General features: G+C 37.2%; 1 protein-coding gene across 2 annotated transcripts in view; it reads right to left on the bottom strand.

The window, feature by feature from the left end:
- The window catches only part of cacna1i.L (calcium channel, voltage-dependent, T type, alpha 1I subunit L homeolog), a 177,907-nt gene that overhangs the window by 48,741 nt on the left and 109,743 nt on the right, over positions 1-19,423 (bottom strand). For both annotated transcript variants that reach the window (XM_041590722.1, XM_018258841.2), the window contains exons 9-13: positions 9,982-10,133; positions 8,567-8,752; positions 7,993-8,110; positions 3,480-3,635; positions 1,686-1,776 (exon numbers count right to left, since the gene is read on the bottom strand). In XM_041590722.1, the coding sequence (XP_041446656.1) occupies positions 1,686-1,776; positions 3,480-3,635; positions 7,993-8,110; positions 8,567-8,752; positions 9,982-10,133 (703 nt within the window). The remainder of the gene's footprint in view (positions 1-1,685; positions 1,777-3,479; positions 3,636-7,992; positions 8,111-8,566; positions 8,753-9,981; positions 10,134-19,423) is intronic.

The raw sequence follows: 19,423 nt of genomic DNA, 5'->3' as shown, positions 1-19,423 counted from the left end.
CAGCCTGCACCCCTCAGTGCTCCTTATCTTGTGACGTGCAAGTTAATAGATGGTTAGGGTATGGTGAGAAAGTGGCTACTTGCCTCCCCATCTTCCTCTTATAAATACATGCACCTGGGAAACGAAAAACATGTCTAGCCCCAAAGTCAAATACTATAAATAAAATCTGTTCTTTAGAAATATGGATTTTAATGCAGGATTCTGCTGGAGGAGTGCTACAATACTGCTAAAGGGGTGCTAACTGATGCATTTTGCAAAAAGACTGTTTTCCCGTGGCAGAATCTCTTTAAGGCAAGGTGCCAGCAATGCAGCCATCAAGGGCCTCTATAAGCCTGTCTTTTTAACCTTGGCCTGTTAATGGACTCTGCCTTTTCTGCACCCTGCATTGGACTCTGTTCTGCATGCTGCATGCCTTGACCTCTGGCAAGTTAATTAGACTGCACAGAACCTGCTTACTAGACTCAGCTTCAGTCTATTAAACACAAACTAAAAGTGCATTTTATTCCCTGTCACTTCAGGATACTGCTTAAGGGGTACTGTCATGGGAAAACATGTTTTTAAATGCATTAGTTAATTGCACTGCTCCAGCGGGATCCTGCATTGAAATCCATTTTTCAAAAGAGCAAACAGATATTTTTATTTTAGAAATCTGACATGGGGCTAGATATGTTGTTAGTTTTGGAGGTGCCCTCAGTCATGTGACTTGTGCTCTGATAAACTCTTGTCACTCTTTACTGTTGCACTGCAAGCTGGAGTGATATCACCCCCTCCCCCCCAAACTAACAGCTAACTGACACCTACATTACGTTGCATCCCACCTAGTGGTAGATATGAGAACAACACACTGAAAAAAATCAAGTCCTGCTGACCCAAGTCTCAACTCCTTCAGTTAAATTGAATAGGTGAAACAATAGCCTGTCTGAAAGCAATTCCAATGTGAAGTGCTGGCTCTTTCTGAAAGCAGATGACCAGGCAAAATAACATGAGATAGCTGTCTATTGCTTATTGGTTTAATAAAATGTAATGTATTTAGCAATAAAAAATATACCATTAAAATCATGACTAGATCTTTTCAAGGCACTGTTACCCGGCACATGGAATCTAGTCTACACATACTCAGCCCAGTGTCCCAGACACCATATGTGACAATTTGTGTTCCCGATACTGTGCTTAGTGATTGAGAATAAGTTTCATTATGTGATTTCAACACAAACCAGCACAGTAAAATTACTGATCTAAAGGGAAATATTCAGAGGTGCAACTACACAGTGCCAGGCCCTTTGCAAAAAATCTTCGGAGGTGCCCAGCATGCAACTCCTACCACATCCCACCCTGCTCCCCTCCCATCCAATTCTCCATGTGACTTGCTCTCAGGTAGAAGAACAGCTGGGGAAGGGGATTTCTTTACACCTATAGAGGAAGTAGGCCCTGCCATGCTGTCTCCCAGCCCCTCTCCCAGACAACCTTCCTGTATAGTTTCACCACTGGAAATATTGCTGTGTATGATAATATAATCATCCTTTTAAGGCAATAACAATAGACCATCTGTATGACTGGCATTCAGGAATTAGGCACTTTCATTGTTTCTCTTCAGTAAAAAATAATCAAGTGTGATCATAAACGATTGCAGCAACATAATATTGACCATTTCGATCACAAATACCCCCATAAAAGAATCTTCTTACCAGATGGAGATTCAACTTCCCGATATTTATCACATTCCTCCATATTGGAGGAACTCCTTTCCTCATCAGAATAAGATCTGTTAGCATCTCCCTATAGAAATAAAAATTTGTAAATCTGTTGTAAGTCGTCGCTAGTGATGGGTAGGTGGGAACAATTAACAATATACTGCAACACTCTAAACGTGGCTGGACTATAAGTCAGCTGAGTACCATTTCCACTTGAGTTGGAGTGGATCAGCAAAAAGCTGCTCTCTTTTAGCCCTCTCCATTGTATTGCCTCTCTTTACAGCACCCTACTTTATGTTCATTTTGTGCCAATAGCGCACTCCGAAATCTCCTTCCCCAAGTTCCTCTTCAGATCATTTAGACTCATAATATCCACATTTATCCGCAGTTTATTTATTTAATACATTCTTTTCTGCATCATTTACACTGGATCTGAGACTATGGCTGACGAGAGACAGGAACAGTTCTGTATTCTCTGATTAAGTAACTGAATGGAATCTGAAGAAGACTTTATGAAGAACAAGGGATATAACTATAGCCCAGCACAACAGATGGTAGAGACTAATTATAATTAGAGGCTTGTAATTGCTGGCTATTTAAACATGAAATCATTCTAATGTGCATTAATACATGCACAGAAAATGAATGCAGCTGTGCCATTTAGTTTGATTTAAATTACTAGTACAACCTGTAGACATGTGAAAGTGGTTAACTAAACATTAGGCTCTCTGCCGAATGTCACTTTGCACCGCTGGGCAGTATAAGATCTCTAAAGGGAGATGTGCTGAATGTCATCACCATGTAAACTGCCAGATACATAGAACTTCACACTTATTCAGTATTTCTGTCCCAAACGCTTGTGTTCTTTATTTTACAATGTTTTTACTTATTATTTCTTTTGAGCCTGTTTGTAAACACAAGAGCACAGTGCAAAAACAGGTGGGGGTCTGGCTGCCTCTGCACCTAGAGTCAGTTTAGAAATCAGGTGCTAGGTGCAAAGAGCAGTAACACTTACAGCCTGCCATAATGCAGATGGTAAGTACAGGGGCTCCAGTGCAGCTGGCACCCACTGGGGTCAATGCAGAGCAGGGAGCAAAGTGTAAAAAACATGGTGGACTAAGGTCATTTGCACCTTGCCTTGCACATAATAAACTACCCCAGTGATTCATTCAAAAGCAGAGTAGGGTTATAGTACTCTTCTGTATGGAGAAACAAGTAAAGTAGCCACCTCAACCTTTTGAACCCCTGATACATAATATATTAAATTCCAATCAATTTCAATCAATACATAAATGCAGATGGTGTTGGTTTTATGCAGTTTCTATGCATTTGTCTTGAGAATAATGATCCATATTACTGTATGTACATTCTCATTTCATCAGTTATTCATATATATAATGCCAGCATCATCTGTTGCCCCTTTTTAAAGTATTGCAATAACTGGGGCACAAAAACCAGCTCAATATGATTTACCATCAAAGTGCTAAATCAAGATGCAACTCTTTTTTGTTATTTATCTTGGAAATCCCTATTTAAATTAGATGTTTTTAACCTCTGACCCAAAATACTGGTTTAGAATGAATATCTTATTTTAAATATTATGCCTGTTGGGGCAAAACAATGCTCTTTATTAAAGGGGGTGATGGAGACCCGATCTGAACAGCATGGGAATCCATTTTTGAGTCCTGTCTCATAGGTCAATAATCACTGGTTCCAATGTTAAGTACTGCTTTTAAGTTAACATAAAGATAAGTAATCTGTCCTTCTGCTACACCATTCTGCCCTTACCTCTGCTTGAAACCCTTCAACCAATATAGCAACAAGCAAGTTGAATAAAACATAATTCCCAAACGTCATTAATGCTACAAAGTAAAGAGCAGCCCAGGGAGATGTACTGGCCATTCCATTGTAGAGCACAACATTCCAGTCCTCTTGGGTAAGAATCTAGGAGAAAGCAAAGAACATTCATCATGGATAACCATCGTTCTTCAAACATAGAATGGCACATTGATTATTTAGGTTTATTAATAAACAGAAACCAATGTCATACCAGTATTAATCATCTCCAACTACAAGCAAAGTGGGCATTAGTAAAGGCAAGGAAGTCAGAGTATTAATACTGCTATTGCTAAAGAAAATAATCATTATTATTATAATAGGCAGCTGTTCTCATTAACTAGACTAAATTAAAACTTATTTAGATTGTGCTTTAATATAGCGTTAATTAATTGAAATTGTACACATAGATTATAAGAGTTCTGCATGCAACACTAATAAAGAATCCACCACAACAAAACAATCTGGTTAATTACCTTTTGCTGCTTCATTAAAATTAAACGAAAAAGGAGGGCAACTGAGTTCTTGAAGCGAGTCAAAAGTAAAAACCTGCCTATATTTTGCGAATGCCATGTCACTATTTATTTATGGGGAAAGAACTATTTAGTCTGTCAAAATGGATTCTATGTGTGTTGTTATGGAATTTTCCTTATCAGTGGCCATGAAACTCCATTGTTTAAAGAGATATTGCTGACCCATAATATCCACCTGAAAAAATTCTAAGTATTTTCTTCCACGGTTGGGATTTCTTCCATTGAGGTCTCTAAACCTACAATAGAGTATTGTAATATGGTTCTAAAAATGTATAGCAACCAATCAACACAAAGGATTTAATTGCCTGCTGTTTACAGGTGTGGGATCCCTTATCCAGAAATCAATTATCCAGAAAAGGGGCATATTTACTACATTTTGAATTTATCCAAAATTGTCCTACTCTCCTTGTTCCTTGTGGGGAATTTTTATTTTTTGTCAAAATATGCCAAATTAATACTTTCACCTTTTAGTAAATATGCTCCACAAAGTCCATATTAAGCATTGGCTTGTTGATGTGGTCTACGCCCCTATGACCTACATTTGCTGTGTTGTGATCTGATTGTTAGGCCCATAGGCCAAATGATGGGATCAGCCCGATATCACCCATCCCAATGTGGGTATAGTGGGGGAAAATCCGCCCATTTGGAATTTTTACGTGCATAGCCAGCTTAAAGGTAAAAAATTACAGAAAGGTATATTATACAGAAAATCCCAGGTCCCAAGAATTCTGAATAATAGGGATAATAAATCCTGTACCACTGATTTACTCCCTTTGGTCAGTTGTAAGTTCTAAGGATTGTTAGATTGTTAGAAGATTGTTAGAATGTGAAGTATAACGTGTGGCAGGACTTTTGCTTTGTTTTAGTAAAATTAAGACAGCCACGTTATTAACCAGTAATTAATAAATTAATTAACATAATTAATAAAGTAATTATGAAAGCACAGATATCAATTTCATTAACTTTATGTAAATAGTTTTACTAAATTAACCTTTACACATCGTTTGCCTGCATGAAGATTTTTGTTTGTTGGTAGTTTCCCTCAAAGACCACCTCTATGTCCTTGAAGAAAGAGTTCTAGTACAAATAGCAGTAGCTGATCCAATATCACAGCATCTAAAGCACTGACTACTATGCACTGAAACACATATCTCTGTATTTACTGAAAAATGATCATGACTGAAGTGGAGAAGTTGATCTGATTGCACACCTGAGCCCCTGTTACTATAGACACCATAATACATTTTCCGCCTGATTTAACTCAAGGTACAAATAGAAGAAAGACTTCTGCTGAATAGCAATTTGCTAAAAACAAGTGTTCGGTACAGAGCAACATGGGAAAAATGTTAGCCTAGGGCTGTTAGAATGATCAGTACAGGTATAGGATCCGTCATCTGGAAACCCATAATCCAGAAAGTTCTGAATTACTAAAAAGACATCTTCCGTAGACTCAATTTTATCCAAATAGTCCAAATTTCAAAAATGATTTCCTTTTTCTCTGTAAATAATAAATAAAACAGTACCTTGTACTTGATCCAAACTAATTAATCCTTATTGGAAGGAAATCCAGCCTTTTGGGTTTATTTAATGTTTCTATGTTATTCTGGATAATACAAACCCTACCCTAGGAAACATTTTGTCTCTGAGAATGTGTAAAATGGATTAAAAAAAAGTATACCAACAATACGAACACAGGTAATTTTGTTGCTATGTCAATCATAGGTATTTTTGTTGCTAAGTGTAGGACTACACTTACAAATTCATATGTTGTCATGTGATTGACTGTCGTGGGCAATTTTATTGTAAAATAGTGATGGTCGAAATTTTCTCATTTCGCTTCACTACGAATTTTCCGTGAAATTCACAAAAAGGGGCGAAGAATTCACAAAGCGTGAATTTTAATGCCGACGACAATTCGTGGCTGTCAAAAATGACACTGGCGACAATTCCGGCGACTTTTGACACTCATTAAAGTCAACGGGTGTTCGTTTAACTTAACAAATTTTCACAGCAATTTATTTATTTGCCGGTGGCGAAACGTGAAAATTTGCCGTGAATTCGTGTCTGGCGAATAAATTTGCCTATCACTATTCTAAAATTAACACATGGGGCAAATTTATTAAAATTCAAATTTTAGAGCTTTGCCATGATTCAAGACAAGATCACAAATTCAAATATTTTCAAACTTCAATTTGCAAGATTTATAAATAGAACAAAAAATTTCAAAAATACGAATAAGAAAACTGGCAGCTAAAACCTGGTGATATTCTGTATAAATCAGTGAGAGGTTTATATTTAAGATTCAAGTTATTTTTTTCTCAAATGGCTACTGAGAAAATGAATAAAGATGCTTTGGTGGGCAGACATTTTTTGCACAGCGAATGATGGGAGACAAACAGTATTTAAAAGTACAGGTGATACAGCAGATAATTCTAGTAAGAAGAGGCAACTTTATGGCGTCATAAAGCATCATGAAGCCTTTTGGATTTTTATGTTTCAAACTAGGAAACCTGATTTAATAAGAGTACTGTTATGAATTATATCAGATGTGTTAGACTTGTTATTTTGTTGGATTTATATTAAATCAGGGGAATGGGCATGATGCCTAAGATTAAAGGAGTTTTTCATCTATAAATGAATTTTTAGTATGACATAAAGACTGATAGTATAAAACAATATGCACTTGGTTTTCTTTTTTTTTCATTGTGGATTTTCAGATTTTAGCTTTTTGTTCAGCAGTCAGTTCTGCAGTTTGAGATTTCAGCAGCTATCTGGTTGCTAGAGTCTTATTTACCTTAGCAGCCAGGCAGTGGTTTAAATGAGAGATTGGAATATGAAAAGGAGAGGGACTGAATAGAAAGATAAGTAATAGAAAGTAAATATAATAATAAATTTGTAGCCTCACAGAGCAACATTATGGGGCACATTTACTTAGATCGAGTGAAGGAATAGAATAAAAAATACTTTGAATTTCAAAGTATTTTTTTGGCTACTTCGACCATCAAATTGGCTACTTCGACTTCGAATCAAACGATTCGAACTAAAAATCGTTCGACTATTCGACCATTCGATAGTTGAAGTACTGTCTCTTTAAAAAAATCTTCAACCCCCTACTTCGCCACCTAAAACCTACCGAGCATAAATGTTAGCCTATGGGGAAGGTCCCCATAGGCTTTCTAGCCAATTTCTGATCGAAGGAAAATCCTTCGATCGATGGATTAAAATCATTCGATCGAACGAATATCGCTTAATCTTTCGACTTCGATATTCGAAGGATTTAACTTAGATGGTCGAATATCGAGGGTTAATTAACCCTCGATATTCGACCCTAAGTAAATGTGCCCCTTTATTTTGCTACTTGGGTCAGCAACAACCATTTTAACGCTGGTAAAATGTAGAAGATTTTAGCTAAATGCTGATTGGTTGCTATGGCTCACTGGACCATAAAGATGCTTCTCTCTGTACCGAATGTCGGATTTTTAATCATGCACTCAGTGGTGGTACAAGTGCTCTCTAAGTGGCTCTCTAAGTGAGCACCAAGAAGGGGGTTGTTGCACCTCTTACCACTCTTGCACTTGTGTCTCCAGCAAATTTGTTTTACATAAGACTTTTTCTAACTTTAAAAACTATTTTAAATATGTACATCAATAACTGAAAACTCAACTGCCTGTTGGTGGCTAATGCAACTTTACCTAACTTTGTAAACTAGTCTTTACCAGGGAACCTTTTATATTTCAACACAAATATGTTTACTTCCAAAACTTACCAGCTTTGGTAAGGCAAATGGTGTTGCAGCACACTAGCAGAAACTGCAAAACTGAAGTTTGAATATTTTAAGCTACCGAAGTACTTTTATTATAACAGCTGCTGGGAGCAAACATATATAATATGAAAAATTAAAAAGCATTTTGCTCTAGAAAAGACACACTAACCTGGAAAACTGTCACAATGGCCCACAGTAGAGAATCAAAGTTTTTCCTGTCTGGAACAGTATCTCCGGAATCAGTTCTTAAACTGAATTTACACCCAAAGATATGCATCCCAAGGATACTAAATTGAGAAGAAAAAAAACACCTGTTGGGTATGAAAATACTACATTTGGAAAATGTTCTAACGCTCTGAACAATTCGATTATTAGCCCTGCCCACCAACATTTTTGAAAGATATATATAAGAAATAATGGTTTTGAAACTTACTGGTTTAAAGAAACTATACGCAGAAATAACAATATACATAAATGACAAACTCCTGGAGAAAATCATTTTTTTGGAACACAGGTAATGGTTTATAGCTACTTTTAATCACTATGTTTTATATAATTTTTACATTCTTTACAGCATCATGGAGATCCAGTCTAAATGGCATAGAGACCTATTTTGGGTCCTGAACCATAGGTTAGAAATCCATGATCTAAAATAATGGTAACTAGGGTTACATTTCATATACAGACTACATGTGAGTATTTTTTGCATGATTTTGACTGAAGGAAATACTAATATTGTGCACCTGAAAATGAAGATGAAGAGCATCAGAAGCATGCAGAATGTGGCCACGTTGTCCATAGTCTTCATCAATACCACCAATTGACGCCTTAGGGCTGGCATAAACCGTACCAGCTTCAGCACTCGTAGAAGTCGGAAAGTCCTCAGTACAGACAACCCTCCATCATTCTGCCCAATTATCTCCCAGACACTGGAGAGAGGATCACAGTCAAATGAGTAGTTAATATAGGAGAATTACCTGTACACTGATAATTATATTGGAAACAAACATGTCTATTCATTAAAATCTACTCTATTAGAAATACTTGCTGGAAGAGAAAAAAACTTATTAGGTGAAATGCTGAAAAATGGAAGAAATCTTTTAATATGTGTTAAGTAATGGACCATTAAATACGGTATGTTGTAGATAAAGGTGATTTTAATGAATAGGAATTGCTGCTTATTACTAGGGAAAAATGGACCTAATCATTACAGATTTATCTATTTCTTGGCCAAAAATTGCTGTGCAAAGTGATGTTCTTTATTATTTTAAATTATCTTGCCGTGCTGCATGCATGGAAGCCTTCAATATTTAATTACAAAGACAATGAGAATTCAGCTCTTCTTTATTAATCTATCATTTGGAAGAACAACAAACAGATTTAATGCAAAGTGTTGTCCGACAATTGATTTACTATAATATAATAGGCTGCGCACCTAACCCTCCCTTGCAAGAGCATTATTGTAAACACCATGTAAAGCCAGAATTATTGTCTTAATAATTAAATTAATCAAAGTTAAAAAATAAAGGATGGAAACATAGTGGTCCATCATATTTGTTCTGCATAAACAAATAATATACCCCCTTGTTCAATATGAGTGCATTGAATAGGGTTTGTCCTGAACATATATTTTGCCTATTGTTTTGGAAAAATGTTTTTTTGTTATTGATTGAGCTAAACAGGGCAAACAAGAGAAATTAAGCCACTCCATATCTGGCCATGTCTTGCCGTTCACCCTTGATTATGAGTAGGAGTAAATTATGCGCTGGTAATCTAACTATCTGTCTTGCAAGAACCAAACATGGTCCCTTGCCTGGTTTAGAAAAGCATAGATTTTTCCTGTTTTAAATAACAGGCAAAAGTATGTAAAGCACAAGACCCTATTGATTGCACTCATTGGATAAGGAGGTATACTGCCCATTGACATAACATTTCTAGTTCCTTTTTCATTTGAGATAAATTCCAAATGTCTCATTGGGGCAGAGTGTAACTACAGATGAAGCATAACCTGCAGTTGCAGGGGGGCCCAGGAGTGGGTAAAACTGGTCAACTTAGCAAGTTTAGGGGCCCAAACTTGAACATGCTCTGGGGCCCAGTAACTTCTAATTATGCCTCTGCATTGGGGACTAATATATAACCAAGATGATAAAACATATACCTGATTATGACAATGATTCCATCAAAGATATTATATGGGTTCCGCAAGTAGTCAAACAGGCCGAAGGCCGAAAGCTTCAGCATCATTTCCAGAGCAAACATGCTCGTGAAAACAATGTTACTGATTTCCAGGATATTTGTTAGTTCTTCTGGCTGTTGGACAAGCAAAAACAGGTTTCAGATATTATGGTAGGATCAAAACTTGTTAGTGAGGCGCTCATTCTCTCTTGCACCATAAGGGTAAACTATTTTTCTAAAACAAGCATTGTCACACTTTAACTGAAATAGGAAACACATACATCGAGGCAATTATGACAAAGCATTTTCATTTCATCCTCTACCTGATGACACAGCATTTCCATTTTTTATCAGGAAAAACATGCAATCTCGACTATTTTTGCGTTTTGCCACCTGGAATATTCAAGATATATAAACCACAAAAGAACTTGGATACAAAGGGAAAAGCTGTCGAGTCATGTATTTTCAAAATACATGCTTTTTTAAAAGTTTCGAAATAAGTGCAACATTTGTGCAACAGAATGTGTTTTTATTGAGGTCAAGTTTTTGTTACACAATTGCAAGTGATCAAAATTTGAGTTTTTCATAAATAATCTAGCAATTGAGAGTTCAAATCTGAATTTTGATAAATCTGACTCCCTGGGACAAGTTTATCTAAATGCAAAAGAAAAATGTTTCTCCAGACTTTAGGAGCTCAAGACCCATTTTAGCCAATTAGTACATCTGTGTGTGTTGGTAAGGAATTTGTATTAGTGCATAAGAATTCTCAAATATTATTGTTCAATGCAAGAAACTTTCTCTTGAGAATATTCTGGCAAAACATTATGCATACATTTTGCAATATTTCTCACATGTGAGATAAAATGGAAGAATTTTTCAAATTATAATAAATTTGCTCCTAAGCAAATCAACTTATAGAGTAACTTGAGAACTCAAAACTGCCTATACATGTTATATAATAACATAACCCCACTGACATGTTGCCATTTATGAGACATTTCTGATGTGACATGGTTAACTAATCTTTTACTCATCTAGTGGTCTGCCTGCTTTCTACAGCTACCGAATAAACCAATGATAAATACAGGTATGGGACCTGTTATCCAGAATACTCAGGACCTGGAGTCTCATAGAAACCATATAAACATTAATTAAACCCAGCAGGCTGGTTTTGCTTCCAATAAGGATTACTTATATCTTAGTTTGGATCAAGTAGAATGTACAGTTTTATTATTACAGAGAAAAGGGAAATGATTTTTAGATCAAATGGAGTCTATGGGAGATGGCCATCCTGTTATTCAGGATCAAAAGAAAGTCAGAAAATTGGGGTCATTAATGACCATCTATGCAGTGGGTAGCCGAGGATGAGTAGAATCTAACAGTGCTTTATTGGCCGAGACTCATGCAGGCATTACACAACAGTAAGCTTAAACTCTAACACTCTCAAGCTGTACAGAAAGTCCTGTGTATGCACCGTACAAGTCCTGTGCACAGTGACACCCGCAGGCCATTTATATAAACACCATATAAGGTCCCAGCATTGCCGATTCTGGGGCTACCGCCACCTGAGGCTGCAGCCCAGATGGCGCCCCCCTCTTCGGATCTGCGCTTAAAAATCAGTGTTGAAGCGGGTTAAAGGGGGGCAGCATCGCTAGTGCATTAAGTGCAATTGGACTCTCTGCACGGAACCAAAGTTCGGCTCTTCAAGTTACAAGAGGTATCTTTTTCTCACCCCTCGTAACTGGCCGCTCACTACCACCCGAAGCAATGTGAGACTGAAAGGTGAGCCATCCCTTTAAAGGTACAGTGTCCTGAAAATAAATATTTCCTCTGTGTGTGTGATTGCGGATCAGAGAAGTTCCCAGGGAGGGGTAACACAGCCCAGTCTATCCTGACCCTGGGTGAAGGCACGCCAGATCATAATGTACCTGCTCTTTCCTGTAGCAGAGACACAAGGAAGAAAATCCATGCTAGATTTCCTGCTGTAGCTACACTAGAATGTTTTGCAGGGAAAACAACCCAGAAACAAAATTCCTATAAACTGATGCATTTTTTATGAGAAATAAGGCCAATTATCGCCAATGTATTTGGTGCAAGTGAGGAAGAGGAAGCCTCTGATGAAGTCCTAAAGCAATGAAAAGCGTAAAGTGAAGGCAGCTAACATCATCCCCAAGCGTCCCGGAAGTGTTACAGTTCGTGGAGGCAACGCGGGTCGGAGGCAAGCCGCAATACCAAATTTTACACTTGGAAGTAACATGGACACTCAAAGAAGAGACAGGATTTGATGTTCCTTTTAATATGTGAAATTGTATATCTATGTAATAGAAGGTTTTACACTATATATCTGCGCTCTATATCTCTGACAGTATGAAGCAACCTCTGACAGTCCCATCTTGGTGCATTGTAAAGTTAAATGTTTGTAAGTACCCACCTTAAAGTACACACGTGGTGAATGTAAGGAGTAGCCTGACACCCTATAGTAAGATTGGGAAGTTGTGGAACTACAACAATCGAAATTGACTACACTTTGATTTCCCTTAATGCATTCTTGTTCCCCGAGCTTTTTTAGCGCTGATTCATACAGACTTTGATATTGTGAATTTCTACCCGAGGAGAAACTAGAATATTGAGTCAGAACAAAGGGGAACCCTGGAGACTGTGGTTACGCTATACCCAAATAAATCTACAGGGGGAAATTGCCATGGAGATGCCTAATCCTCGGGATCGCTACACATAGAGCCCTAATATCTGTAAAAAAAATCACAGTAAATTTTTAATAAAAATGCACCAATTGTTGTGTAGCTTTAAAAGTCTTTTTTGAGATATTATATGTTTTAATAGGGTGCTTCTTTAGCCACAAGATTTTCCGGCTCACTGAAATAACTCATGTGAGGCAAAATCATCAAACTGAAGGAAATGTATTACATATTCCCTCTTTCCTAGCAGATCATTATTTTTTCACATTTATTAAAGGTCATTCATGTTCCAGTGACAATTTTCACAAAGATTTTGCAGCATATTGTAATAAAAACAACTGTTAAACCCGATTAAACCTCTTGTCAAACACTGTATTCTGTGCTCCAAAAAACGTTAAACCTTGTTCCAAATGAACTGATTTGTGAAAATACATGATAAAATAGTGGCAGGGCTTAATATATCACCGCATTAGGCACCAGAAATCTGGATGACTGGTGAATTCATTTTTCCTGACTAATTAGGCAAGGAAAATGATTGGTACATATAGAACATTAAGTATTTTGTTTACTATTCAACATGTTGCCTATTGAGCAATTATTGAATTTAATCAAAGTTCTTAATTATGTTTTGATAAATCTGATTATTATTATTGTTTGTATACAATAGGGAGCATCAGTGTCTGGCTGCAGCAGGGTAAAGATATCAACATACACACATCTATATCTATCTATCTATCTATCTATCTATCTATCTATCTATCTATATATATATACGAGTGATGTGTCAATTAATTTGTTTGACAAAACTGCTGGAGTGCTGGTCCATTTTGAACCGTGGATATTATACTTTGACCGTGCACCCACCATTGACCAGTGTATGAGTACTTTCGGAATCTTTATATATATATATATAAAATATATATATATATATATATATATATATATAGTCACATGATAACAAGTAATCAATCAATTAAATAAACAGTAGCACCAAAATATAAAGTGTTAAGATATTAAAAGATAATGTATTGTTGTCCTGCACCGGTGAAACCAACCTTTTCAGAAACACTGCTATTATGTATACATACAACTATACGATAACTTTTGTGTAGTTGAGTGGTAGCAACTGAAATAAGTCAAATTGTTAAATAGCAGATAACAGATAAGCGCTATAGAAGACCATTATATTCTACAGAGCTTATCTGCTATGTAACCTGAGCCTTTTCTCCTTTGAATGGCTGACCCGACAGCTACACAACAGCTTTTTTATATAAACTATAGTAGTGTTTCTGAATCAAACACCCCTGTTTTACCAGTGCAGGACAACACTACATTATATTTGAATTACGTCAAAACACTTCCTTTTTTTTCCGTGTTACCGTTCCTTTAGGGTAAGGCCAGATGAGGAGATTCGGGGAGATTTTGTCGCCTGGTGACTTATCGCCACGTCTTTTGCGCGACTATCTCCCTGAACTGCCTCAGCGTCCTTTCCCCATAGGCTACAGCGCAAAATCGCCTGCGCTAATGCACACGCGGCGATGCATTTCAATAGTCGCCCAAAGTTGCCTCACGAGCCTATGGGGAAAAGACGCTGAGGCAGTTTGGGGAGATAGTCGCGCAAAAGACGTGGCGATAAGTTGCCACGCGACAAAATCTCCCCGAATCTCCTCGTCTGGCCTTACCCTTAACTGTTAAAACATGCTCAACAACTTGGTTCCCCTTCAAGAGAGAGCATTAGAATATCATTATGTCTGCGCTGATTTACATGATTTTAAGCACATTGACCAGTAATTCCCCAGTCACACTGCTGTAGAAAATCCATGGATTGTGCAATCAGAGCACACAATACAAAGCACCTTTTAATGATACTATTCTGTCTAAGCTGAATTAGTGGCAGAAAATACAGTATATGCATGGCACAAGCACTGAGCACATCCTTATAGCCAGAGTTGGAACAATGCGCCTCTCTACACAGAATAAAGGAAATTGTCAGTTCAATATTAACTATTAGAACAATTATTTTTCTTATTATTATTGACTAACAGAATAGTGGACATATTGAGATAAAGCACAAATATGTTTAGAAAAACCTAGAGATATGGCAATATCACACTCCACTAGCGTATCATGAATTGGATAATTAAATAAACCATGCCAGAGGGGTCCTTCATATAGATTTTTTATTGCATTAAATTGATTCATTGAAAGCACAGCTGCTCTATGCCATGTAACAACAATACACCATTGTGGAACCCAAGTGGCAGAGGCTCATTGCAGCATGTACAAAATAAAAGATCCATTGGCAAGATCCACCAGTTCACTAGCATGTGGGTATTAAATAACTTTATATATATTCCCTTACAGAGTTTCTGCTGTCCTTGCTCTACATTTACGACCGCAAGTGCAGTGTGCAGAGTGTAATTTTGAGGGTCAGTCACCATATTTTTTACCCACAATGTAGCATTTTGTCTATAATTCCAGGTTCATTCTGGTCATTCTCCACCACTGTTTTTTAGAGACAGTTTTGAGACAGTTGACACAGGCGCTGTGGGACCCCAGAGCTTCCAGCCCCTTTTAGGGTTTGCCTGCTTTCACTGCACTCCATGCGGTAGGTGGGACATACCAAGAAGTGCCAAGAGTGTCTTTGACACAAGTGGGATTTCTTTACACAAATTATGGGGGTTGTTTACTTACAACTGCACTATTTGTTTATAAATGACCCCTACAGGGTGAATAAGCATGAGATACACAGATACAAGGGTTCATTTATGAGGAAGTATGCACTTTGTTTAGGAGCTCAGAGATGTGCAGCTGCCCTGTACACTATAGCACTAACTGCAAAATTGAGTGCTATATTCATTTGGGCCAATTACTTGTGTGCCATTTTCATCCCCTTTAGTGCTCTAGCATTTGCAGTCCAAGGAAAAGTAAACAACCCCCATAATGTACAGTATTAGGTATAAGTAGGATCCCTCCTTGCACATCTATCTAAATATCTATCTATCTATCTATCTATCTATCTATCTATCTATCTATCTATCTATCTATCATCTATCTGTCTTCCCTTATATCTTGCTGTTCCGTACCTCTGGATTTCCATCCCTGAATTCCTCTATAAGGAATCCTCTCTCAATCTCTTCAAGATAAGCCAAGTCTTGTCCCTACTGACTATGCCTTACCTTGTGCACTTTTTCATCCTCCAATTTGTACTGGTATGTTAGCCTCCCATCCACTTAGACTGTAAGCTCTACGGGGCAGGGACCTCCTTCCCACTATGTCTCTTACCACATAGCACTTAAGCTCTTTGTCCTTATATAAATTATGTGTATATTTAGTATGTGATTTGTCTTCCCCATGTATACTTTTATATAAATTGTGCTTTATAAAATAAAGTTATACATACATACATACATGTCTATTTGTTTCTATCTATCATCTATATATCTATCAATTATCTGTCATCTCTCTCTCTCTTTGTCTTTGTCTCCAAACATCTATCTATTATCTTTCTCTCTATCTATCTATCATCTATCTATATATCTATCATCTATATATTGATCAATTATCTATCCATCTATCTAAATATCTATCTATCATCTATATATTTATCTTTCATCTATCACTTTATTTCTCTGCATCTCTCTCTTACTGTCTATCTAACTAGTCATGCAGAACACAAATTATTATTTTAATGCAAAAAAAAAAAACAATTTTCAAGCTGTAACCATGACTCACCACAACTTTGGCAGATTTGTATGGAGAACATAATTTTGTAACTTACTATCATCTCACTGAGGAGTGAAACATGCTTTTTGAGACAGATATAGCAGTTTTAAGACACAGGTAGAGCTGCAGTTTTCCAAATTAGTTTAAAAGAATTCAAGAGTTGTCTCACATGTTTCCGTTATCTCACAATGAGGCCAACATTTGGCACAAAGAAAAGCCCTGCAATATTGATTTCAATTATCAAATCAGGGCTCAAGGCCAACATGAATCTGTAGGTTTGCCACAAGTCTGTCGTTCTCTTAGGCCAGCACTGGCTGCTGAGAAGATATCTTGTCTGTTGTGAATTCCTTAACCAACCCCCTGCCAGAGCTTCACAACCAGGCACATCAAGCACAGACCTACAGGAAAACAGCAAGTATTTAGGAGTGCTCTACCCTCTTATATTCACCTGTGTAGGTCCAGGTGCTAGACTGGAGGACCTTTGCCTGCAAGCTGGGTCAAGTTTCACATCCAATGGAAAAAATCCAGTAGATCACCGGTAGTATTGAAAAAATCTTCAGTGTTTTATAAGCCCATACATACACACAATAGGGCAACGTTTCGGGCCCAACTGGACCCTTTATCAAGCCTCTTCTGAAGAGTCTGAAGATTTTTTCAATACTACCGGTGTGCTACTGGATTTTTTCCATTAGACCTACAGGAAAAGACTTGGCACTGGATGCCACTTTAAAGGGGAAGTAAAGTCTAAAACAGAATAAGGCTAGAAATGCTGTATTTTGTATACTAAACATAAACATGAACTTACTGCACCACAAGCCTAATCAAACAAATGATTTATGCTTTCAAAGTTGGCCAGAGGGGGTCGCCATCTTGTAACTTTGCAAGACCGAGACTGTGCACATGCTCAGTGTGGTCTGGGCTGCTTAGGGATCGTCATAAATTATCAAAACAGCACAAGTCAAATAATATCTGTAAAAAGCTGATACAGCAAGACTGATTAATAATCAGAATATGCAGATTGCACTGGATCCTGTGTTGTCATGTGATCTAATGTGGATTTTATAGTTTTTGTATTGTTTAATACAAACTTTCTCCAAATCTGCAGAACCAGTGGCTGCAGCAAAATAAAATCCAAATAGAATCCCAGTTTATCTGTTTAAATCTGGCTTCATGATCTTTGTCCCTGCAGCTGGAGTTGGAAACAGTAAAGGGGATGTAAAGGCAAAACATAAAATCCAATACAAATCTCTGCACAGTCGCCGACTGTTCTACAGGGAAACAAACAAAGCTGCTTGAGTTCTGCACAGCTGGGAAGTAAGGTGGGGGCTCCCCCTGCTGTTCATAAGTATGATTGTTTCCCTGCCCAGCAGTTAGGGACCGTCTGACAATTCCTATCCACCGCAGTAAATGAAGGGAGAATTTCACTGCATACAGTCAGGTTTCTTATAAAAACGGTACACATTTTTAAATTAAAGTATATTGGAGATAGGTTTCATTTTTATTGAAGAAATTAAAAATTGGATTTTATTTATTTGCCTTTACATGCCCTTTAAGAACTGTAAATATACCTGAGAATATGGAGGACATAGATTCTGTGTAAATGGGTTTATGAACTATTATTCAAAAGAAACCTCCAAGTGCATTCAATTTAGAGCTTGTTCAGCAAAATAAAGCAAGTGGCGTATAATTTGTTAAAGTAATTTACACATAGTTACATCCCCACAAGGCCCTAGAACTATCTGAGGCCAATCTAAAGGTATATTTACATAGAAAAGACCATGGCAAGGCACTTTCTCGCTTCTATTCTGTATTGTTGTAAACCAACCCTAACCCCTTGCCTAGAGTAAAGTCAAACCAACATAGGGACATCACAGACATGGATGAGGAAAAGTGGATTGATACAAGTCCCTGCAGCAATCATTTCCCTGAAGGGTGATTTAAGCACTATGGGCGTGCAAAACTGTTCCTACAGACTTCTGGCTATAAACGTAATTTAGAGATGGGCTTCTTCATCCTTTTTTTCATAAAAAAAAGTAATAAAACCCCTCTACCAGTGACAAGGGAAACTACAGTTTTGCAAAACTGTGGAAAAAATTTACAAAATGGCAAAATTCTGCCCAATGTACTGTAAGTCAATGAGTGCTTTTTACCCATTTTTCGTGAGCCAATTGCATTGAAGTCAACTGACATTTTTTGCATGCCAAATAAGTTAAAATCAATAGGCATTTTTCAATGCAACAAATGCATTGGAGTCAATGGGTGTTTTTTTCTTGCACCAAATGCACTGAAATCAATTGGCGCTTTTTATCAAGCCTAAATTATTGTCGTCGATGGGTGTGTTTTGTTAGCGATTTTTCTCACACCAAATGCATTGGATTCAATTGTCCCTTTTTTTGTACAAAATGCAATGGGTGTTTTTTTTTATTGGGCCAAATGAATTGGAGTCAATGGGTGATTTTTCTATAGCAGATTGTTAAAAATGTTCATCACTTGAGAAAAATCTAATTTCCCTGCTAATCTGTAACAGGTGAAAAATATGTTCTGAGCCCTAGAATTTATCCAGCACATACAAGCTTTCCGCCAGCACGTAACTAAACTGGTTATTTTCAGAACATATTAAGACACAACAAAAAGGAGCTGTTGCTGTTTGAGATAAAATCCCTAAAGCAGTGACATGAATGACAAAAGTTCAAACTTCATTTAATTCTCCCCACACAACACAAGGGATGGAGGCAAGCCTGCTCAGCCTGGATTACATGCTCCTCTAGCCTTATAGACAAGATCATTCCACAAATATTCTCAGCCGCTCATTCATCACTAATCCTTCGCCCTTAAGGCAAGAAGATAACAGAAATTAGCCTGATCCACATACTGAATGTGTTCTGTACATGTATGAGCATATACAGTAAATCCTTATCATTTTTTTTCCCTACATGTTCTATTTCTGTTTATTTTCTGTGTATTGTTGTGTATGTACGTGGAAAGAACAACTCAGATTATTTG

The sequence above is a fragment of the Xenopus laevis genome, chromosome 4L, assembly GCF_017654675.1.
Source record: "Xenopus laevis strain J_2021 chromosome 4L, Xenopus_laevis_v10.1, whole genome shotgun sequence".
In the NCBI taxonomy this organism is placed as follows: Eukaryota; Metazoa; Chordata; class Amphibia; order Anura; family Pipidae; genus Xenopus; species Xenopus laevis.
Note: the sequence above shows the minus strand (reverse complement) of the source record. Positions and strands in the feature narration are given on the sequence as shown.